The sequence below is a fragment of the Papaver somniferum genome, chromosome 4 (genome assembly GCF_003573695.1).
Source record: "Papaver somniferum cultivar HN1 chromosome 4, ASM357369v1, whole genome shotgun sequence".
Lineage (NCBI taxonomy): Eukaryota > Viridiplantae > Streptophyta > Magnoliopsida > Ranunculales > Papaveraceae > Papaver > Papaver somniferum.
Genome location: NC_039361.1, coordinates 10,248,456 through 10,272,270, shown reverse-complemented (window position 1 = coordinate 10,272,270; position 23,815 = coordinate 10,248,456). Strand labels below are relative to the sequence as shown.

Genomic DNA, 23,815 nt, shown 5'->3' with positions numbered 1-23,815 from the left:
ATTACCTTTGTATCCTTGCTTCTTTTATTTTTGTACTGTTTCCTTGGTAGTGGTATGTTCATCATTTTTTTTCTGAGCTAGCATTAGTTTCGCAACATCTCTTCTTCTTTTCTTTCGATTGCATCCACCATCAACCTCTCACTTCTTTGTGTCTCTTTGATTTTGTGTCGCCAATTTTCCTTCTTGTTTGCTCTTCCTTCGCAGATTCTATCTCAGTTTCGTAACACCTCTTTCCTTCAACCCAATCTCCCTTTATGATTCCTACACCTGGGGTGAGGGAATTTGATGCACTGGTGGAAAGTTGAAGCTACACCTAGAATCCCATGTAGCCAAGGTCGACCAATTAATGCATTGTAGGGTGATTCTACATCAACGACACAATAGGATTTCAGAAGATATTCCCTTCAATGGAATTCGCATAGTAACCTCCCCTTTAGGCTTGTTGGCAGTACCATTAAAACCATATATCTTATATGTTGATGGTATAAGATCATCATCTCTTCCTCCCATAGTTTTATAAGTATGATAAAATAAGATGTTCACAGAGCTTCCAGTATCGATTAGAATCCTATTAATTGCCCATGAATCTTCAGCTTCATCATCCTCATCTTCTTTCGGTTTTGGATTAATTTCTAATTTTACTACCAATGGATTATCATGTACCTCTTCACCTTCGGGATTTCTTCTGCGGTAAAAGAAATAATCTGTTTCTGCATTCCTCTAGTGGCGAGATTTTCGCAATATTCATAATTTCTCTTCCATCATTATCTCTTGCGAACACTCTACTCAAAACATTGTCATGAAAATCTTCAATTGTCTTGTATGAATGTACGATAGAGTGACAGAATAGATTCTTTGCTTTTGCACCAACTTCTATGAAGAATGTTTCCTTCTTTTTCATCGTGTTTACTTTGTGATGTCTGGTGGTGGTGGCAATGGTTGAGATTGTGGGTGCCCTACCAAAAAGTGGTTTAGTTTTCCTTGATCTATCATTCTCAGAATAATTCTTTTTACATTTCTGCAATCATTTGTAGTATGTCCATGAAAATGATGATAAGAACAAAACTCATGACTTCTGTGGTTTGGAGGTGGTTCCGTTCCCATGTTCCATGGTGTTGGTATATTCTCCATCAAAATTATAGCTTCCCATATTTTCTCCACACTTGCATTTAGAGGTGGCATCTTGATTTCTTCCCATACTACCTTGTGACCTCCTTGTCCTCTATTATAGTTTTGTCTTTGACCTCCATAAGTTTCTTGTGGTGATCGAGTCTTTGAATCTTGTTATTTCCACCACGATTGTAGAAATTTCTTTCTCTTCATACTCCTCTTGATCTCGGCTTCCCATAGCCACCAGTTTCTGTTGATTGTTACCCGTCACCTTCTCTTGTTGTACTTGCGAAGTATTCGCCACTGTGTTTATTAGCTTGGGTAATAAGCTTGCATTCGCTGTTTGTGAACTGGTGTTCGCAACTGGGTATGATTCCATTTCATTTTGCCTTTCCTCTAGAGCAATATATTCTTCTTGAAGTTCTCGCAATTCAGTCATTGTGATCGTATTCTTGACTCTGAAAATTTGGATATACAATAGGTTGGTTGCAAACATAGCATTGATAAATGATAAGATAAGATATCTCTCATCTACACGGCCAGCCATTTCGCTACACATAGTCCTCCATCTTTTAGTTAGGTGCTTCAAACTTTCGCCAATCCTTTGTTTTAATCCAAACACGTCTTCAATACCAGGTCGCGAAGAATTATTACTTATATATGCCCCCAGGAATGTAGTCTGCAAATGATTGAAGGATGTTATTGTATTCTTTGGTAGACCTTCGAACCATTTTAACGCCTCCCCTGTTAAGCTGGATGCGAAATACTTGCATAATACGATCATGATTTTCCCATTGCAACATGCACCTCACATAGGCTTTAATGTGTTGAATTGCACAAGTTGTTCCATCAAAAATGCTGGTTAATGCGGGAAATTGCATTTCGGTATTCCTCCTAGTTGTACTTCCCTTGTAAATGGAGTTTTCGCAGCTTCTTCTATAGCTTCATCCAATTGTCTTCTGCCTACTTCTCCTCTATTATTTAGCATTCCTCTCATTTCTTCTAACTCTTTCAAGATTTGTTTATTTACACCTGAATTTTGATCCATTGGTCTTTTTAATTTCGCCTCCCTTCTTCTGCGTTCATGTCTTTCTTCTCTCGCGAAATTTTGCATTTCTTCTTCATTATCCTCATCTCGTCTTCTTCTGCGAGTCTCTTCTTCATCTCTATCTTGAATTCGCATATGATGATGTCTCTCATTTTCCCCTTCATGATTTTGTTCATTTCTTATTAATTCCATTCGCTGTCTTTCAGCCATCCTCTGTATTCTATCATACTCTTCATTGATATTACTTTATTTTTCGGTTTTGTGTACGCCTTCTTTCTCGATTGTCGTGATTGTTCTGGCGAATTGTCTCCTGAAGCTCTTGTTCTTCCATTTCCGCTCTCAATCTTTCACGTTCGCAAATTAAACGTGCTTGTTCAGCATAATGTCTTTCAATTTCTTTGTTGATTTCTTTGAGTTTCTCTTTCATGTAAAATTCTCCTTCCTTCCTCTCGATTTCCTTCGCCATCTTGATCATTTCGTCCCTGACGTTGTCCATTCTCTTGATTTCTACCATTTTGCCTATCATCAAAAGTTTCATTTTGTGGAACGTAACGATCATCAGTTCTTTCTCTATTTTCGCGATATTCTTCATTAGGATTTGATATTTCTTCATGAATATTGTTTCCAGCATTAATTGTGGGTGAGTTTCGCCTCATTTCTCTTCTAGTCGATCTTGAATATGATTTTGAATACTTCTCGATCTTCTACTCTGTAGTCTCATATTTTCCATCCTCAATTCGTGATTTTGCCTTGTTAAATTCGCACGTTCTTCTGCCTCAGCTCTTTTTCTTCGTGTATTCTTCGTCTCAACGTTTCTAACGCTCCAATTTCCTCATCTCCATGAATTATTCCTTCATCTGCTTCTTGATTTCTCTCTACCTGTCTATGGTTTCTGGTTTGCTGCTCTTCTTCTACTTCTTCTGCTGAATTTGATTGCCAAGTGTGTATACTCACCCTATCATAATCTGTATTCCTTCCTTGTATAGTGTTTGTTGAACTGGTGGTTGAATTTGATTTTCTCCATTATTTCTCATTCTAGTAGATTCTCCCATTTCACTTCTTTCCCTTCCAGCAATTCTCTTGCTTCTTCTAACAGTAGTTGGTTGTTCTGATGTATTTCTTCTTCTAGCCATTTCTTCAATATTAATGAATTGCAAGAGATTATGTAAAATTCTTAATCAATCACTCCAAATCTTCACAAATCTGAATATTAATCTTCAATTTTTTCTAGAATAATCTTCAATCTTCAATTTGTCCCTGTTTCTAGCGCCATTATGTAGTTGCAGGAAATCCTACACTACACCCCTCACAAGATTTCATTAACATTAAACTCATTTTAGATTAACAATCTTAATTTTATTGATGAATCTTTGAACAATCTTACAAGAAAATATAAAGGAATCAAGAATAACCACTGCTCTAGATTTTCTCTATCCTATTTACTTGTTCCTCAATCAGAAAATATCTCCCCCTTTCCTTTACAACTGAACGACTATTTATAGGGAAATACATAGTGGATGACAGCTAATTTGTCCTTTATTTTCGGATATTGCTTGCGATATTCTCGCAACCTTACGAATATTAATCTCGCTAACTCTCTTATTTTCGCGGAATTATCACATTTTTCTCATGATTTTAGCTGACGTCGTTTATTATGTCATTTCTGAAATTGTTCTGCGACACTGTTGTGTTGTGTTGTGTTGTTGATAATTTTGCTGAGGCATTATTGCTGCGAGATTCCGATCCTACAATGCCAAAAGCGCGTTCAACATCCTTTCTGCATTTTATTTGTTGGGTGTTAAAGTACTTCATATCGTTCGAAGACGTTGGTCCAAAACCTACCTGTTTATAAGCTTGAACCATTATTGTAGTTTTGGTTTTGCGGTAAATAACAATTCGTTGCTCGGACTTGAAAAGATTTTTAAAACAAAAATATATACACAATATTTGTCACAGGATGAAGAGACACTAGGACGCAGGATTTCACAACTTTTCATATTCTTGTGGTTCAGTCATTATAGACAATATAGCTCAAACAAAAGAAGTTGTGACTCTAATTCTTTGCCAAAACTAGATTTCTTAAAACATTATATGTAAGTCGTAAGCATGACGCATCAAAAGTAATTTAAACTAAGCATACGACATCAGAAAAAATAACAAATAATTAATAGAAATCATTAAACAATTAAATCTATGCAAAAAGTCATATAAAGAATTAATTCATTTACCACAATCATGAAAAGTTGCTTCCTCCGTTGTCTCAGTGATGGGTTCTAGCTCTGCATATTGGAAACACGCTCAAAAGTTGATTTCATTGCTCAAAGGAGGTGTACAAATGATGAAAAGGAGAAAATAATGAAAATCAGATGTTTGCAACGTTTTTAATTGTTGCAAACACCGTTACAAAGAACGATAATTGAAAAGTGTTGTAGTATGTATGACCTACAGATGGCTATCATTGTTACTGTAGCTTAAACGACTGCCACTGTTGGTGCTTTGTTCTTCGTGTTCTCCTTTAATGGCAGTAGCAGAGACAAGCTCTGCAACTTTTTCTTTCTTGTTCCTCTCGGCTCTGTCTCGACCCCAAACTCTTCGTCCCCACTCTCCCAATGACTTTCTTTGTATTTATAGTGTTTTAGGACCGAAAATCCCAACATTACTTGCGTATATTCTCCATTTAATCCGATTATTCTCCGCTGCCAATAATAACGATAATTTCCAAAATTAACTCTGTCACACGTTAGAATTGGTTATGCACACTCCAATTCAGCTCTCCCACGCCTAGTAAGTCGTCGAACGTCCCTTAATCACTTACATGCATAGCCAAAACACACACCACAGCGTGTACAGGGTGTGTTCAGTCCGTGTAGCTCTGTTTTGAGCTCGAGAATCAAATCAATATTTCCAGCCAATTCCAATCAAACTCCACACCCAAACTACCTTCCTTAGGCTAAATCATAACTTCCTACCAAGTTTGAGCGATTGAATCGCACTCTAACCCATTCATTTTGACAATCAAAATTCTGCCAGTTGAAAACTTCATTTCCCGCCAAAAACACAAATTCAAATTGTTGAAGAAGGTGCCTCTTATCCAGAGTGCTGGGGTGCGAATATCAATTGGGGTGGAAATAGTAATTTTTCTGGGTTCCTCCGGGACATTTCTGGGACGCTTCCGGCGCATTTCTCCGGAGTGTAAAACACTGCTTTTTGAGCCCATTTCGACGCAAGGGCTTATTTCTCTAAAATTTCCTACAAGAACACAAAATAACACAATAAGTACTTAATCGAGTCTAACAATACAGAAAATTGAGAACAAAATAGACACATAAATGTGTCTATCAACCATAGTTGACCATTCTGGATAGATTTCGTCTACTAGATAATAACCCTGAGTGTAGTGATGACCGTTGATGGTGAAATTACAGTGCGGCGCGACCCCGTTCTTATGATCTTTAGTGACTTATATAAAACGTTGAGATCGTTATTTGAACCAGGGAGTCCAAAAAAAGCATGCCAAAACCAACAATCATAAGTAGCTGAAGCTTCCAAAATTACAGTTGGTTTTGGATAGTGACCCTTATATTGGCCTTCCCATTCAACCAGACACGTATACCACGTCCAGTGCATGCAGTCTAGACTACCTAGCATTCCTGGGAAACCCCTCGCGGTGTTTTCTACAGTTATTCTTTGAACATCTTCCTGAGTAGGCTTTCTTAAAAAGGCTGGACCAAAATGCTCGACTATTGTTTCGCAAAACAATTTGAGATACCTAAAGGAAGTTGTTTTCCCAATACGGATGTAATCATCTGTGGAATCCGATGGTACCCCGTAACATAGTATACTTAGGGACGCAATGACCTTTTGTTCGGGACTAATGCCTCGTACATGTCGTGCATCATACTGATAATTAAATATAAAATTTGTACCTGACAAAGCTCGGCAATAATCCTTTGCGTCAATTTGCGGCCCATGCAGAATCGTCGCTGAAAATCCTCATCGGAATATACACAATCATGATCAAAGTAATCATGCATTTCGTGGTAAAAATGTCGATCTCGCCACGTCCATCTTCTAGTCGCAACTTCATATGGCTCTAAAGGCTTTGGTATGATCCCGGATTGTAATTGCAACATAAAATGTCGCCTTCTTCTATCTTGATTTGCATCTTCATCCATTTGATGCAAAAACTCCATACATATTTCTTCCTGTTCTTCATACAACATTTCATCCATCTCCATATCTTCCTCAGAAGAATCAAAATCAAAATTCATGGTTGAAAGTTGAAAGAAATTGAAATTAAGAAAATATTAATCGGATGAAAGATTGTTGTGAATTTGTGAGATCAAACTCGAGTCGTATTTATGGAGGTAGAAACTAGCCGTTCCGGTGACCGTTAAAAGTAGTCGTTGGAAACCTTGGTTCAAACGCCAGCGTGTCTTTTACACACGTCATCGTTTGTGCGGTGACCACCAACGATTGTTCCACGAGCGCTAGCGTTTGTTTTACGCTCGCGCGCTTAGTTATCTAACGCCCAGTCCTTTACCATAGTGGAAAATCCAGTTTGGCCATCCACCTGGCTCAACAAAAATTTTCATTTGGCCATTGCCATAGGAATTGCCCTTATAATAATTCTACGTATACCCCAAATCCTTACTTCTTTCTTTCGTATACATCAATGTTCCTGTTTGTAGGTTCTTCTGAAACAACAATTTATAGATTTCTTATTGATATAATTTATTTTTTCGAAGATAATTATTTGAATAGTTATGATTCAGCCAGTTTAATTAACAACCTTTTGCACGTTGGTTCATATTTTTCTTGCAAAATTTTGTTATGGAATTGCTTCTATGCATTTTTGGATCCAACATTTCTCGTTATCGGAAACTAAGTTTCTTCGGAACAAACAATGATTGGTTCTTGTCTTGGCTGTTAATGGATGGGTTCATGTCTTGGACGGCCATTTCTCGCTTGTGGCCATTTCGTAGAGTATAGTCATTGTGCAATTGGAGAAGATGATGGAAGTGATGGATACATGATGCCACTTCACTGGAGATCATTAAAACCCACATGATAACTTAGTTATTTTTTATTTATTTTTTTCATGTTTCTGGGTTCGGGTTACTAGAGGCTTGTCTCTTTCTTGGGTTATTTATGTTGTAGCTCTTGAGCTTGCTTTGCTTACCTCTGGTAGGCGCATTAATATATTGTTACTCTTTGCCGATCAAAAAATAAAAAATAAAACCCACATGATACAAAGACCCAGAGGGATAGATATTTCATTAGCATTTACTACCACATTCATATAGCCTAAATATGTTTTCTTAAGGTATTCTATTGTTTCAGATGTTCAATGTCTCGGTTAGACTGCTAACAAGCTTGTGTTTACTTCCAAATTTTTATGATCACAAAAATAAAGTCCTTGTGAAATTCATTAGTTGTGTCGGCAAGTATATGAGAGTGGTAAAAAGAAATAAATTTGTACGACTTAAATGGCTTATTTTAAAATTTACAGATATAACATTCTCACTTATTGAACAACTCTTGGATATCATTGTTATTATGATCTTACTTGATTATGTGATGTTGATTGTGCATATTTTAAGTGATTTCAAATTTAAGAGTGTTTAGAAAAGAAAAAAATAAATAAATAACTGATTTGGATTAAAATTTTACCAATAAGTGCGACTTAGGGCTTAAGCAGGCGTGCACGCATTGTGATGTACACTGATAACTTTATCATCCACCAGAGAGCCATTATTGGAGTAGTGAGAGTGCAGAAACGAAAGATACTGATGTACAGTGCTGAGAGCCAGAGGTGTTCCGTTGGCACTATTAAATTTTTATCTCCATATATATTAGAATTTGCGGCTATTTTTTTTTATAACTAGATTTCATTTTGTGAGAATTTCCGTTGGATCATACCATAAAATTCACTATCTTCTTGTGAGAATGCAACGACTGGTGAAAAAACTGTTATGCAGAATCATTAGTTTGTAACTAGCTTTCATTTGAGTTTCATAAAAAACTCAGTTCGAAAAGTATAAATAGTATCAATCGTCAATGGAACTACCTTATTGAGTAATAAACTTTTTTTTTTAATGCCAAAGATGTGAAATTTATAGACTGAAAAGATTAACATTGTCTGCAATCAAAAGACTCTCAATGATATTTGGTGGATTATCCAACCAAATTCTACTGACTCTATACTTCCTGCTAAACTTTGCTAATGTATCAGCAGGTTTATTACATGATCTAGGAACAAAATGACAGTCCCAATGAGGGATTTTTTTCAGATAGTCCATGGCATCAAGCAGAATATTTTCATTTCTCCAAGCTATCACTGGTGCTTGCTTCATAATGTAGCTCTTAATTCCTTGTAAATCTGTTTCCAGAACTACATGTGTATGCTGCAGATCAATGCTCCATGTGACAGCTTCCAAAAACACCAGACATTCTGCATGTTCAGGATCCTTCACTCCTGCATAGCATTTAGTAGAGCATCCCTGCCATGTTCCTGCAAAATCATGCAACACAAGAGAAATACCTGTTAGGCTTGTATTCTTAACAAAGGATGCATCATAGTTTATTTTCAAATATGGATATGCAGGGGGTTTCCAATGCAGTGTCTATTCTGATTTGATTCCTTGTATATAAGCTTTCTAAGTAGTTAGAAAAGTTTATAGCCTTCCTTGCAACAGCTTCAGGGTTTTCTTTCTTTTTCTAGAAAATGAACTTCACAACGTTCATTCCATATTGACCAAGAAACTATCATTGCTAAGTTTAACCAACTGTGATTTGAGTTGGTATGTTGTGCAGCTTTCATCCAATCTTCAAAAACAGAAGCAATGTCAGTATGAACTCCTGTAAATATAGTTGAACCTCCTGGTATGAGCATCCAAACTGCTCTTGAGAAAGGGCAGTTAAACAGGATGTGCATAGTTTCTTCATCATGCTGATTACATAGTGGACAAAGACTGTTTATGTATCTGCAAGACCGAGAGAGTCGAGCATTTGTAGGTAAGATGTCAGAGAGACATTTCTGCCAGAAATGCTTGACTCTAGGCCAGATTTAAATGGACCACATCTCCTTCCATTTGATATCTGTATTTGGAATCATTACAGAAACTTCATTATCTCCCAAACTGGCTTCATGAAGTTTATTATAAGATGATTTTAGGCTGAAAATTTCATTTCTTGTGAGATTCCAGATCAGTTTGTCTTCAGTGAATGCTGGTATTCTCATCTGTAAAATTAAACTAGCAGTTTCTGGCTCAAAAATGTATTCTACTAACACAGAATTCCATTATTTGTCTTCTTGAGTTATCAGTTCTTGAACCCATATATACTCTTCACTATTCTCAACACCTTGCCTTGGAACCGGTGGCTCATTCATTCCTGTGATCCATAAATCTAACCAAATTTTAATTTTGGTGCATGTACCTACCCTCCATCGGCTATTGGCTTTGACAAAAGGAATTTGCTTCTGTAATCCCTTCCAAGCCCACAAACAATTTGTTTTGAAGTTTTCATGAAGAATAGAAGTATATGGGAAGTACTTAGCTTGCATTGCTTTTACCCACGACTTATCTGGATTTATATAGATTCTCCAAGTTGCTCTAACAAGAAGTGCTTGATTTAAAATCTTTAGGTCTCGAAAACCCCGACCACCAAGATCTTTATGAAGCCAGAGTTTTTTCCATGAGGTGATGTACGTACCTCTTTTCTCTGTGAAACCCCACCAGAAGTCTCTTTGCAGACTATCGATTTGTTTAATGATCTCAGTTGGAATTTGGAGGCAGTTCATGGAGTAAGATGGTATAGTTTTGGTAACATTCCTTATCATCAAAGACTTGCAGCTTTGTGACATGGAGTCACCATTCCATTTCGACAATATGCCTTTCACTCTGTCCACCAAGCATGTAAAACAATCGACTTTTTTCTTACCAATTAAGAGGGGAAGTCCCAAGTACCTCTCATTTGGTGCCATTCTTGGAACTTTCAGTCTCTTAGTTAGCATTCTGTAGAATCGTTGTGGAACATGTACATTATAGTAAACACTGGATTTGTTGAAATTAACCAGCTGCCCTGACGCAAGACCAAATTCTTTGACGATATCGACTAGATTATTGATGTTATGCATATCAGCATTAATGAACAAGAGACAATCATCCGCGAAAAATAAATGGGATATGGAAGGGGCACCTTCAGCAATTCTGATTCCTTGAATTTTGTTGTTATTTTCTGCATGAAGGAGCTGGCGAGAGAATTCTTTCATAACTATGATGAATAAATACGGTGACAAGGGGTCACCCTACCTAACCCCTCGTGTTGGCTTGTAAGATTGACATGGAGAACCATTAAGTAAAATATATATCTGCATTGTGCTAATGCATTGCATTATCAACTGGCACCATATTTGGCTAAATCCGATCTGCAACCTAACATCCATAAGGAAGGACCACTCGAGCCTATCAAAGGCCTTTTCCATATCAAGGTTCAAATCCAGATATTTGGAATTTCCTTTTTATTTTTGTTCATTGTATGAACAATCTCTGGAGAGAAATGTATATTATCCGATATTTGTCTCCCCGGTATGTATGCTTCTTGTAGTGGGGAGATGATTTTCCTCAACACCTTCTTCATTCTGGTGGATAGAATCTTCGAAATAATCTTATACGATGTGTTGCAAAGAGCAATTGGACGCAGATCAGAAGTAAATTGTTTATTCTTCGTTTTTGGGATAAGTGTGACATTTGTGTTTTTCAAACTTTTAAGAATGTAGCCATCACGAAAGAACTGCTTTACTGTTTCAACCACATCATTGCCTACAATCTCCCAATGGGTTTTGAAAAATCCAGATAAGAACCCATCTGGACCCGGTGTTTTCCAAGACTTCATATCCTTTAGAGCTTTGTAAATTTCTGCGTCGTCTGGTATGCGAGTTAATTCCACATTGTTTGTGTCATTAATATTTGTGGGGATACATTGAAGTATGTCTTCTCTCCTCCTTGGAGAAGTAGTGGTATGGAGTGTGTTGTAGTGATCCACAAGTAATTTTTCTAGTTAATTTCTTGTTGTACACCAGTTTCCATGTTCATCTTTCAAGGTAGCTATGTTGTTCCCAGAGCGTCTTCTATTTGCATTTGCATGGTGATATCTTGTATTTCTATCCATCTCAAGATAAAATTCATCCCTTGCTTTTTGTCCCCAGAAGTCATTCTAAACTTGATGCCAATACTCTAACTGGTTTTCCACCTGCTGTATTTGAGAGTTTGTATCGCTGCTTGGAACTGCTTGCTGAACTGCACTTAAATTTTAGTGAAGCAAGAATATGTTACTTTGGATATTTCCAAATTTTTCTTTATTCCATCTTGAAACAAATTTTCTTGTAGTAATCAACTTGTTAGAGAATTTAAAAGCTTGTGAACCATCTACACTTTGACTCCAGGCAGCTGCAACTTCAGCTTTGAGAGAATCATCTTTCTCATAGCATTGGAAATACTTCCAATTTCTCCTAGTGTCTCCATTTGAAGATGATGTGTCCAACGTGATAGGGCAATGATCCAATCCCAGCTGAGGAAGATGAAGAAGTTTTGCATCTTGAAAATGTAGAAACCATTCTCCATTTATTAGACCTTTATCTATTCTTGATCGCCTAATTCCCGTTCCATGAACATTTCTAGACCATGTGAACGATCTCCCCGTATATCCAAGATCTTCTAAACCAGCTTCATAAATTAAGTTGACATACGGATCATCTCTTGAGGTAGAAGCAACTGAGTTTGAAGCATTATTTGCACCAGAAAGGTTTGGAGAAACTCTAACTCTGTCTTCATCCTTGAATATCATATTCAGATCACCAATAATTGCGCACGGTTGCTGAACAGTATTGCTCAAATCCTTGATATAGTTCCACTGGATCTCTTTTTTATGTTGATACGAAGAGCCATACATGCACGTTAGAAGAAATGCTGGTTTTGATGGATCATCTTGCACCAAAACATTAAAAATCCACGACTCTGCATGTACTACATTACAATGGAAGCCATCTTTCCAAAGAAGAACTAGTCCTCCTGCTAACCCTATAGATGAGATGAGTTTACTATTTGGATATTTAAAGGGTTTAACAAGTTTTTTCATCTTATCAATTCCTATCTTAGTTTCTGAGATGAATATTATATCGGGATCATACCTATACACTAAGTCTTTTAAATGATCTCTAGTGGTTTTGCTGGTGAAACCCTGACAGTTCCATGCAATAACTCTCATTTTTATAATTCTGAATGGTTGAACACGACAGGCTATGCAGTACAGGGCTAAATTATAATAAGCACAACAATCGAAATGTAGAGATGTAGAAAGATTTAAAAGGAAATGATGAAAATAGATAATTACCACAACAACATGCTCCCCTTGATTCTGCATGGTATCCACCTTTGTGTTTTTATCATTTGGATCATTTGCAACAGATTCAGCAACATCCATGAGTTCATCTCGAGTATTATTAGCCTCAACAACATTTACACCCCCTCCATTAGCAGCTAAAATAGGTCCCTGAATGTAAGGATTGGACCCATTAGTTTGGATCACTTGGTTCCTAACTCTCTTAGTTGTTCTATTCTCATCGGTATCTTCCAAAAGTTCTATGTCCTTCTCAACATGGACGTAGTCATCATCATTCTTTTCTTTTTCTTCAAGAATGCCATTAACAACTTCATTTTTAGCAATGCAATGAGCTTCATACTCTTCTTCTGTCATGGCTCTTTCTCGCAAGAACTCAGCAACTTCCAAACAAGTTTCTTCATTATGGTCTATAACATAGCATTTTTCACATAAGCTATGGGGTTGTGATTATGGTTGTCTTGCAGGTTCATACCATAAACTATTATATACTAAAACCATTTTATTTTATTTTAGATCTGATTTGTCTGGATCTGATTCACTTAGGTATCACTGAAATCATCTAACTCATCTGAGTCTAACTTAATATGTATATTTTTTGAGTTAAATCTGACTCAAAAATGTGACCTAGTGGCTTGACCAGTCAAGGGCATTTTATTACCCGACCCAAGCGGGTATTAGTCACAATTTAGATCTGAATCAAGTGGCGAGTAATCCAATTCACAATATATAAAAAAACAAATGGTCTGACAGTAGAACCGTGTTGAGTCAGACGTCGACTGAGATCAACACGTCGAGGGACAAACAAACAGCTGTAAACGTAGGTTTAGATGTTGATTCGGAAAAAAATAAGTGCACTAGCTAGGTAGGTTAGATGAATCTAATTAATGACAAGTTTAATCGAGACGTTTTAATATATCTGATTTACAAGTCAAAGAAGAAGATACGAAATAGTTGAAGATTGTTAAGCAACATTATGGTACGTATTTATTAATGGAATCATCCTGTCAAGTAGGTGTACTATGTTGTTGCGTGAGAATTAATATCAAGTTATCAACATATCATTATCAGCATACCATTCATATGCCCTAAAAGTGACTATTAAGTGAATTATGTAATGTCTGATAAAATTAGGTTACATCTCCTTATCATACTGCAAATAGCATACATGACTTATACGTGAAGGTGGTAGTGTCTGTAATTAAACTATGGATTTGTTGAGTATTAATTAATGTTAATATAGATAAATTTGAAAAACCTAATGGCGCATTTGGATACACATCCAGAAAGACTTCTAAAAGCAAAAAAAAAAAAAATCTGACTTTTTATGAAGCAAACTATCTTTTCTTCTAGCATCGAAAGCGCTATAAATGTATTAGTAGTTGGTACTACTCATCATAAATTCAAAGCAGCGACTTTTGTAACTCAAGAACTTGACTTGTCGAATAACACTAGTCGTCCGATATCAGTGTACTGTTTGGAACCCAGCTGCCTGGTATTACTTATTTTGATGAAAAGAAAAGGACATGCTTGCACAATGTGGTACTACTACTACTTTTAAGTACCCATGTTAGATCGGGACCATAAGTGGTGACTGGCTGTGTTACATGAAGACTCGCTTTCTATACAGCTCCGAGCTGCCACACTAAACACTCTTTTGCCGTGGGAGTACGCGTACTCGTATCATATGAGATTGCACTATCACAGTGGTTGATTTGGGTTCACTTAGTAAGAATTTGTCACATTGATAGACCATAGGCCTTATCCGGCAGCTCAAGCGGCCGCTAAGCAGATTGCATATAGCATGTCGGCTTTTGTTGTAGATTTTTCTTCAAGGTAAATTTTGTGCTGCAATGCCTATTTTGATTCAGATTACATTTTGGCAAAATCCACGTAAGACAAACGTCTCTAACATGGATTTGGTACCCAAGAAGATTGGCATTCCTATCGGCAATGTTGGGCATTTAACCTCCCCGGAAAGTTCTAGCCTAGTGAAGTGGTGATTCAGTATAAATCAACTAGTAATTACTTCTGCTAGTAATTCAGGCCAACTAATTAAACTGACACCTTGTTTGTTTGGATCTGACTTTGTATCTGAGTCGTTCTGATTATTGTTATTTTAGTTTATTTTTCATGATATCTAACCCGAAACTATTTGAGTCTGGTACCATTTGTGCCCGACTTGTTGTGAACAAATTTAATTGGACTAAAAGAAAAAAAAAATTCCACTAGTCAATAGTTTTCTTTGCCAAATTTTATGAGTAAGATCCGTCAGATGCAGACTAGTCAGTTGAGTCATGAAAAAACTGAACAACCTGTGCAACTTGTTGTTTTTCTTTTCCTGACTCAGCTGACCCATCTAGATTTGATTCATCTAACTTATAACATCTGATTCTCACTCTATACATGTGAACCGAAAATTGTAAAATGATATGGATTTCTGTCACACACGTTCATGGCGAGTAAGGTACAAGATAATATTTGACTAAAATAGCTCCGAGACAAATGTATGAGTCGTGTTAGACCTCGAGTCAGACATATAAAAAATTATAAAATTAGACAATCTGACATCTGATTAGACCGACTCAGATAGCTTGCAGATACAAACAAAAATGGTGTAAATTGAAATTGATCGGGTGAAGGACATACGGACAAAGGATTTTATTTCCACAATCAAAATTTTGGTCCCAACTCAAAAGTACTGGTCTATAGCCGATTTATTAGGTGTGGGCAAAACTCCAAGTGGGGGAATATTTTATCAGTACATGAAGTTAAGTGAGAGATATCACATTAGTTGTCAACGTGAAAACACAAATATGTAAGGACATGCTCGCCTCTCATAGATGGATAAAACATTTAACTCGACACATAGAATTCAATTCCAGTCATCCCAAATCTTGATCTTCTGATCACAATGCCATCGTTCATGTAGATCACAAGTTGGAAAAAGCTACTTTTCAAGTCTGTAAAAAAGATAGTCCATCCAAAATTCCATTGCAAGCTTGAAAATCACATTATCTCTTCACATGAAAAAAGGATTCCAAAACTTTTAACAATGCCTTGTGATTTGTATAATGTTTTATTTAACAAGATGATGTACACACACTTGTAGAGTGTAAATGAGTCTTGAGAGATTGGTTTGTTCAAGAAGACATTAAAAGCGTAAACTTTAAGACCTAATTTTTCATGCTGCATTCAAAAGAACAGCCTTGATTTTGAAAGCTACGAGTCATTTCTAGTTGGTACATTTCCAGTTGGTACGATTAATTGGCATCGCATTATTGGGGCCTCCAACATAACTCAAAAGATAACATTTCGTCATAAATGAAATTGCGGAAACTACATTCATGGCACTTTGGCTGCCACAGCATTTGGGAAATGCATTGACATCGCTTTCTCTCAGGAGCCTACCAGGGCTGTACAGAGATTTATCTTTTAGAGGCAAATAAGCAAAGGTGACAAGAAAACTATAATATGGAAAGATTCCTAAAGCATTTCCACAGTAAATAGGTTTCATGGGGTACAATCAACAAAACAGTCGCTAAAAACTAGAAATGCATGATAATCAAAATTAAATTGTAACCTCTAAACAAGGTTTGCACCCCACCCAGAAGCTGAAACCTTTGGGCTTCATGCATATCAACAAAAGAGACTTTTTTTTTCATTTTTACCATAAGCTATGTAACTTTGATTCTCTTTTGATCTGACCAAGATTTCCCTTCCATGAGCTTTTAGATTCTACTGCGGTTTACTCGGTCATTTTTTTCTTTCTCATTTTCTATAAGTTTGCATCTTAGCTTCACCAGCTTTTACTTTATCTTCTAGTCAAGAATCTTTTCACCAGTAGCAAACAAGTTCCATACTAGTGTGCCCACGAGGTACAATACGACGGCCACCTTAAAGACATCATCCCATGAACCTAGATAATTTTGAAATAGAGAATTTTCGGTTAATTAACTCATCATGACAGGAAAAGTTAGAGGGGGACAAAGATTTGGAGTTGGGTCGACGGATTTCACCTTTTTGGAGAATGTATCCTGTGGCAGCAGTACCAAAGACTCCGGCAAGGACTCCAGCGGTATTTGATAACCCTAACAGTACTCCCTGTTTTTCACCAACATGCATATATATTCACACTTGCAGTTAGAGATCACTTTCAGTTTGAATAGAAGACTTGAGTGAAAGAGAAACACTAGAAGCAATAAAATGATGTGTATATTGTTTTGTTTTTCTAACTTAAGCTGCTTCACTGACTGAAATATTCTGGTTCTCAATGACCACTCCATATTTCCTAGTACATGCTCCTATTCAGTTTCTTCATTATCTCAATGCCAATACTTACAGGATTTCTATAATCTGCCATGTTCATACCACCTAGGTCATTCTAGACAAAGCAGCCGAATCTTCACCGAAATAACGACTTATCACACAAATGTTTTGTAATAGCCCAAAAGTGCATATTTGCAACATAGATTATGAAAGTGTTTTGTGTGAATATTCATTTTGATTAAGCAGAGCAGCAACGGCTGTCTTGATGCTTAGCACTATTTTCTGAAAACTGAGCATCTAATAATGTAATAGTATATTATGTAAACATGGGATTTGAAGCAACTTACAGAGTAACGTGGCCCGATATCTTGGTGATTTGAATAAAGGCCAGACTGTGAGAAGGCATCTGCCCCCTGTGACAAACAAATAAAACTTAAGAACTCGTGAAGACAAATTTATTACAAATATTCAGCTGTAATAAGACCCAGGAAGTATTGTCAGAATAGGATAAAAGGAACTGTAACCATATACAACCAGCTGCCTCTTCGTTGGTGTCCAAATGCATGCAAATCGCTTCACTCTCACCACAAAATTTATCCATATTTATTTGTTTGACATCATATAAAGTTTCTTGGAATTCCAACCACAGGTAGTTTGATTCGTCAAACTTCAAAAATGTACATCTTAAGTTTCCTAAAGTTTTCTTAAAGTCACTCGAAGTTTCCTTTCTTAATCCATTGGTATAGCACTAGTTAATCATAACAATAGGTTTTCCACAAAAGATCTTCAAGAAAAAAATCCTCCTATCTACACGTGTTCGGTACTACATGTTCAAGACTTGATACAGGGAAGTTTCTGAATGTTTATAAAAGGTTCATCGCAAATATAAAACAGTCCAATGCCTCTTGTTTTTATTCTTAGACAAATCAGAGATGCATATGTTTCTTCCTAAACTTCGAAAAGAATATAGTCAGCAAAATGATGCTAGTTCATATGCATAATGCTACTCTTTCTGAATTTTTCTTCTCTTATCACAACTAGCTCTCTGTATCTGGGTCACTGAGTGTATATTTAGGATTTGATATTGTCAAGTATTCACGATTAATAACCAAAATACGATATACGCAATCTTATGCAAAAACTTGGACAGGTTTTCTTCTTCAGACAGTTGAATATTCAAGACCCGCATCAAAAACAATTAAGAATCACATCTAAATATCTACTAAACTATTAAACAATGTCAAATGGAGAACTTTAAGGCTCTAACCTGACTGCACGCCATGCATAAAACTGCCATGGCTGGAGTTCGGACTTTGCTCAGCTGTGAGAGAAAGAAGGCTGGGCCTAGAAACCCAATGGATTGCATGATCTGCAGCATGAAAGGTTTTAGAGAGAGAAGAGTTATGCTCAAGGAAAATTGATAATCCTTTCCAGATTTTTTTATGTTCCCGTAATTTAAAGGAAATTCTAACTTGTATCTACTCGAACACTGTCTTTCCCTAAGTTCGGCTACTAGCTTCCCTCGCACATTAATATTTTAAGCAATAGAAATGAAGTAAAAATGTATTTAAATACAGCGAAAGCAATGAGTACAAATCTCTAGGAAAGTGTTAGCAATTGATGAATTAATTTCTTAACACTTTCTCTAACGAACATCAGTGGTTCTTACCCTATAGGCTAACTGGAGTTTCTGTGTTAGTAGCTGGAACATCAGTGATTCTTACCTTACGGACATTAGTTATGGAAACACCTCTGCTCACAAGTGTATCTGCAATCCACCCTCCTATATTTGCAAAGACCGCCATGGTTAGCCATGGTAAAACACAGAATAGTCCAGATTCAGCAAGATTGAACTTCAACACCTGAGGAAAGTGGATTCAATATAAGACATGGTTATGGAAATTGACATATGTGTGTATATCTATTATATTTTTGGATTTTAAGCAACTTATGCTAATTAAAAACTAAACAATATAGCATAAACACTAGATTATAAATATCTCAGATTCATTGAGGACTAAAAGTACCTGATTGTAGTACGTAGGCATCCATGTGAGAAGTATAAAAGTTCCCCAATTATGGCAGAAGTGGGAGACAACTAAAGCCCAAACAGGTCCCTTGGATAAAATCAATTTCCAGGGAATCTCTTTGACAGGTTCCTTTGATACACTTCCTCCCATGATAAGCTTCATTTCTTCTGCTGAAAGGTCTGGATCTTCTTTCGGTGTGCTGTATGCCTAGAAACCAATTTATATAGAGAAATATTCAGTTGTTGCTAGATTGTTACTAATGCATTTTATTAATTAGATATTTACTAGCATCATTATAGACTAAAGCAAATGTAGGACAGAAGATGCTACAGAATCGTTGTTTAGCTTTGACAGAAATGGATAAACAAGGTAGTAATCTTTGCTCAAACGTATCTATTATCAATCTTGCATTCACTAAACCTACTACATCAGATGTAAAACCAAAATCCCGCTTACCTATAGAATGTTAAGAAAAAAGAGCATTTGGCAAATCTTAAAAAGACAGAAACAGAAACTGCTAGAAGCAGTTCTTCAGGCAGCCAAAGGAGCAGCACCAAGTTTTAAAACCACCGAGACTCAATTCTTTCAGAAAGTATGAGTTTAAGTGATTTCATATCGTTAAAATGCAACATTGCAACTAGTGTAGCATTGATGCTTAGCTATTGGAAGAGACCACACAAACTTGGTAAATCAATTCTCTGTCTCTCTATCATACTTAGGAAGGGAGAAGAGAGAATAGGAGGATGTGGGCTGGGTAGCAGCCTATACTACGTCCTGTTCATTAATAAAGGTAAGGAGTAACTGCTTACTTTTTTCAGCCACAACACGAACCAGATACTTCCAAGTGAACCAAAAGTGTAAAACACAGAAGGCCATCCAAATTTCTGGATCAACATCGGGGAAAAGCCCAAGCCAGTCACTGATCCAAGGTACATGCCACTGTATACCAGTGCAAGAGATCTGCTTCTCTCATTTACTGGAATCCACTTCGAAAGAATATTATTCATAGCGGGCATAGCAACACCCTGAATGGACAAAATAATCATTTATTAGATAAAACTCCTGTTTCCAAGGGACAAAATCTAAATGCAATACACTGAACACTAAATTCAGGCAAAATTTCACTAGCAATTGAATGAAATATACAGTGGTCACTCATTTAGCCACACCGATAGGCAAATCATTATTCAAATAGCCATACACATCAAAGAGAAATACGGTTGACCTGGGAAGATTGTCTTCATGTTACTAAGGTATTAATATGAATTTAAATAGTGTAGTATCCAGGTTGACTGTGTTAACAATGCCAGAGAATTCCCCAGCATGACATATTGCATCAACATGATTACCTAAGGGAGGATTTGATGTGATAGATTGTTTGCTCAAAACTCATACTTGGTTAAATATGTTTTCCATCACCCATAACCATGTAAAGTTTTAAGATAACTGCTTTTCCAATGCCTGGAGGACTTAAAATATGTGGCTAACGATGTTAGAAGCAAAATTTTGTGATAGACATGGAGTATGATAAATACAACAGTAACTTTCAAACTGCATGGCTGTGACGCAACACCTCAAACAAGTACAGTTGACGAACTTATCAAGGGGGGTCCTTGCAGAGCATCGTCAGATATTTTGAATATTATCCAAAATAAGTAGATAACGAAAAAATATGGGTTATACCAACCTCACCAATCCCCATAAAAGCACGCATCATAAGTAAGAAAGGCAATCCAAGCCTTGCAGCTATAGGTGTTAGAACTGTTGCAAGAGACCACCAAACCACCCCAAAACCAAGAACACGTTTGCCACCAATTTTATCCGCCCATATGCCTCCAATAATCTGTTCCCGGAAATGAAATATAAGAAGAAAACATCAAAATAAGAAAAGAGAATACAAATAAGCATAATTTGAAAGACTGAGCTGACAATTTGAATTACCTCGGCTACAAAACTCAAATAAATGAATTTGAACTTATTAGCCGCATCAAGACAGACAAGCTAAGCACTTCAGACTAAACATTTTTCATACTGCAGTTCAAGAATCAATTTTGAATATCCAAGCCATACCTGAGTGAGTAAATATCCCCAGAAAAAAGATGACTGGATGAGACCAACAGTAGCAGGATTCCAGTTGAACTCTGCTGCCATTGGTAGTATGGCAATGCTCATGTTCACCTGCCACAGTCATTGGAGTTACAAAAGAGATAAGAAGAGCTTCTAGTGGAGATAAGCACCTCTCTTTTGGAACATATGTTTTATAGAGGTTCAAAGACTGTTTGTAAGTTAGACCACAGACAAGAGAGAAAATCAACAATTATTACCCTGTCCATATTGCAGAGAAGAAACGCTGTAAAACAAAGCAGTACAATCACCCAGCGCTTTGGCAACTGCCACCAAGGAGATGATGAAACCTGGGTACTCTCTCCTACGATAGCTATTTCATTTGAAGCTTCTGAAGTACTCAGTGGATCAAAGTTTGGTCCCTTTATGTCATTTGGATAGCTAGCACGGGTCCTAGTTCCCTTCCTATACTCAGACTGCTGACTTCCCGCATTTGACAAGCGATGCTTATCTAGATTTGTTTGCTGGCCCCAACTATTATTGAAAGAATTAAATGAAAGAAAGCATCCATATCTTCCCTGAGTTCTTCTTTTCAGATTAACCATTTGAGACTTTTCAGTAATTCGTAGAGAGTTTGAGAGAGGCTTCTCCTTTTCACCAAGGAATGAGCTGCTCTTATCTGAGGAACAAACAAGATGAGCAGCTGAACTATACGAGTGTCTAGACATATTTGAGTAGTATCGACTGGTAACATGTATCTTTTTGTGAACAATGTTTCCCCATGGAGAACTTGAACCCGAAACGGCCAAATTATCTCCTATATGTGTCATAGCCGCCTGCTCTTTTTGGAAGGATTTTCCTGCATCAAACACAAGATTATCCATTAGTGATCCATTTCATAAGCAAACAATCAGATTCATCTCCATAGCCATCAGAAGAAGAACACTAGCAGTTTGCAAGACACATACAAATACGCAATTGAGATAGTAGTACCCCCGTTATATCACACTAACGTATGACTAAAATATGTGTCTCTATATGAAGATGAATCCCGCATCAAAAATAGAAAAAAAAAATACATGACTTTCCAATGTATGACTAAAAAACCTGAAAGCAGCATCGGAATAAGCAACAATCGGACTCCAACTTGTGGCTAATCCGTAGTTAGCTGCATTTAACTTAAGAACCTATAAAAGGAAGTACATGCAAAACCCTTATCTCCCATTAAAAGAAGTCGAGTTGGATTCATAATAACCACATAAAAACAACAACTTAAGTACATTCATTAACCTCAAATTCATGAAAAATGTACCAAATACTGAACCTGTTCACTGCTAATAAATCAGCAAACAAACTAAATTCAATTTCAGATTCAGCTGAAAATCAAACACAAATACTAAAATTAATCAAAATGTTAAAAAAAAATCAAACCAACAAAAAGTAATTGAAAATCATTACAATGAAACGAGAAAACACAAAATGCAACTAAAAACAATTTTTCATTCACCCATTTCGTTAAACAGCTACTATGGCTAAAAAACAAATAAATCTGTAAAGAAAAAGAATCATACCTGAACCAAGGAAAGAACCAAAATGTCTATTCGAAATCATTCCACTAGAAGTAGTAGTAGCAGCCATTGCTCTTCCAACCTAACAATTTTACACAAATTATTTACTCAATCATTTCTGATTCAAACAGTAAAAGATAATTGGGTTTCCTCCAAATCTCTTCTTCTTCTTCAGTTGGCTCAAATATGAAATATCTATCACTCTCTGAGAGTCACTCACTTTGAGAGGATTACACAGAGTGTATCGCTGAAGCGGGAAAGCTTTCTGCTTTCTGTTTTTTAGGTGGGTTGAGCTTTTGACACGTCGCGCTTCATCCTCGTTGAAGGAAATTCCTTAAAAAATTTCTTCTTTTATTCGGTTTTTCTGTTCGTATTCTTACGTTAATGCCCCTGAAGTTTGAGGATAAAATGGATGTTGCTTCTTAAAAATCTCTGCTTATTTTGTAATTGATTGAAAATTGTATGGTTTTTATGGAATTGAAGGTAATAAAATTCAGATATTTTTTATTATAGTTTATTTCAGTTTGATGAGAACAAAGTTTTTATTACACGTCAGTAAAAGAGTAGTGAAAAGATTCCTGGGCCGATTCCTACCGTATAAAAATGGTGTTACGTGGGCATATACTATTCGTTGTTTTCTAACTAATCACAACCGTCTGTCAATTCTTCTGCAGTGCACCCTAGGTGGTGGACGGTACAACCTCTGTTGTTGAGTGCCCAGGGTTCTTGTTAAGCGCTGTACTTCTTTCTTTTGTTATTTTCTACCAAGAGAAACAAATTCAAGCCAAACAAGATATATTGCAGTCATCCACTACTTCATTACATAGACGAGGAACAAACACACAAGACCATAGATGAGAGGTAAGTCCCGCCCAGTGAACCATGAAGACAGGAACCATAGAGTTGGGTTCGTGAAAAATGCCCTAACACCTTTATCGTCTCCTTCTTTCAAACATCACTTGCAGAGATTGAAATAGATCTGCCCACTGCATGGCATGAAGAAGACACCATAACTCATTTTGCAATGTGGCAAAAGAAATGAACTTAATTTACCAGTTCGCAAGTACTGAAATACCTGCTGAGAAGCGATCGGATAATCGCAAACTTTAGCAGCTGTGCAGCATACTTCATCAGTTTGCCATTTCTAACAAAATAATTCATCTGTAAGCCCAAAGTTGTAGACTGGGCCTTGGTTACTCAATGTATAACAATAGCGTAGAGACATTCCTTGCCGTAATCCTTTCCTTTCTTTACCAGGAATCAAATGAAACAAGTAAATGAGATACCAGCACACACACCAGATATACAGTGATGGGGCTAGGATT

The 23,815-nt window shown here is 36.7% G+C and overlaps 2 protein-coding genes across 2 annotated transcripts; both read right to left on the bottom strand.

The window, feature by feature from the left end:
• Positions 1 to 8,507: 8,507 nt before the first annotated feature.
• On the bottom strand, positions 8,508 to 12,970 carry LOC113273520. The gene is made up of 2 exons (XM_026523215.1): positions 12,554 to 12,970; positions 8,508 to 8,672 (listed from the first exon to the last, which is right to left on the bottom strand). Exons 1-2 carry the CDS (start codon positions 12,914 to 12,916, stop codon positions 8,631 to 8,633), a joined length of 405 nt encoding a protein of 134 aa, XP_026379000.1. The 5' UTR covers positions 12,917 to 12,970; the 3' UTR covers positions 8,508 to 8,630.
• Positions 12,971 to 16,005: 3,035 nt separating this feature from the next.
• Positions 16,006 to 22,804, bottom strand: LOC113274723 (ascorbate transporter, chloroplastic-like). Its single transcript, XM_026524116.1, has 11 exons — positions 22,494 to 22,804; positions 21,183 to 21,781; positions 20,929 to 21,036; positions 20,546 to 20,701; positions 19,668 to 19,883; positions 18,856 to 19,065; positions 18,553 to 18,690; positions 18,096 to 18,197; positions 17,176 to 17,241; positions 16,579 to 16,663; positions 16,006 to 16,478 (listed from the first exon to the last, which is right to left on the bottom strand). Exons 1-11 carry the CDS (start codon positions 22,558 to 22,560, stop codon positions 16,381 to 16,383), a joined length of 1,845 nt encoding a protein of 614 aa, XP_026379901.1. The 5' UTR covers positions 22,561 to 22,804; the 3' UTR covers positions 16,006 to 16,380.
• Between the last annotated feature and the right edge of the window lie 1,011 nt (positions 22,805 to 23,815).

Coding starts and splice junctions, on each gene's coding strand:
- LOC113274723 (XM_026524116.1), bottom strand. CDS start 22,560: ATGGCTGCTACTACTACTTCTAGTGGAATGATTTCGAATAGACATTTT. Junction 20,702..20,928: donor GGGGATATTTACTCACTCAG/GTATGGCTTGGA, acceptor TTCCGGGAACAG/ATTATTGGAGGCATATGGGC. Junction 18,198..18,552: donor CCATAACTAATGTCCGTAAG/GTAAGAATCACT, acceptor TTCATGCTGCAG/ATCATGCAATCCATTGGGTT.
- LOC113273520 (XM_026523215.1), bottom strand. CDS start 12,916: ATGACAGAAGAAGAGTATGAAGCTCATTGCATTGCTAAAAATGAAGTT. Junction 8,673..12,553: donor AAGGGGAGCATGTTGTTGTG/GTAATTATCTAT, acceptor ATGATTTTGCAG/GAACATGGCAGGGATGCTCT.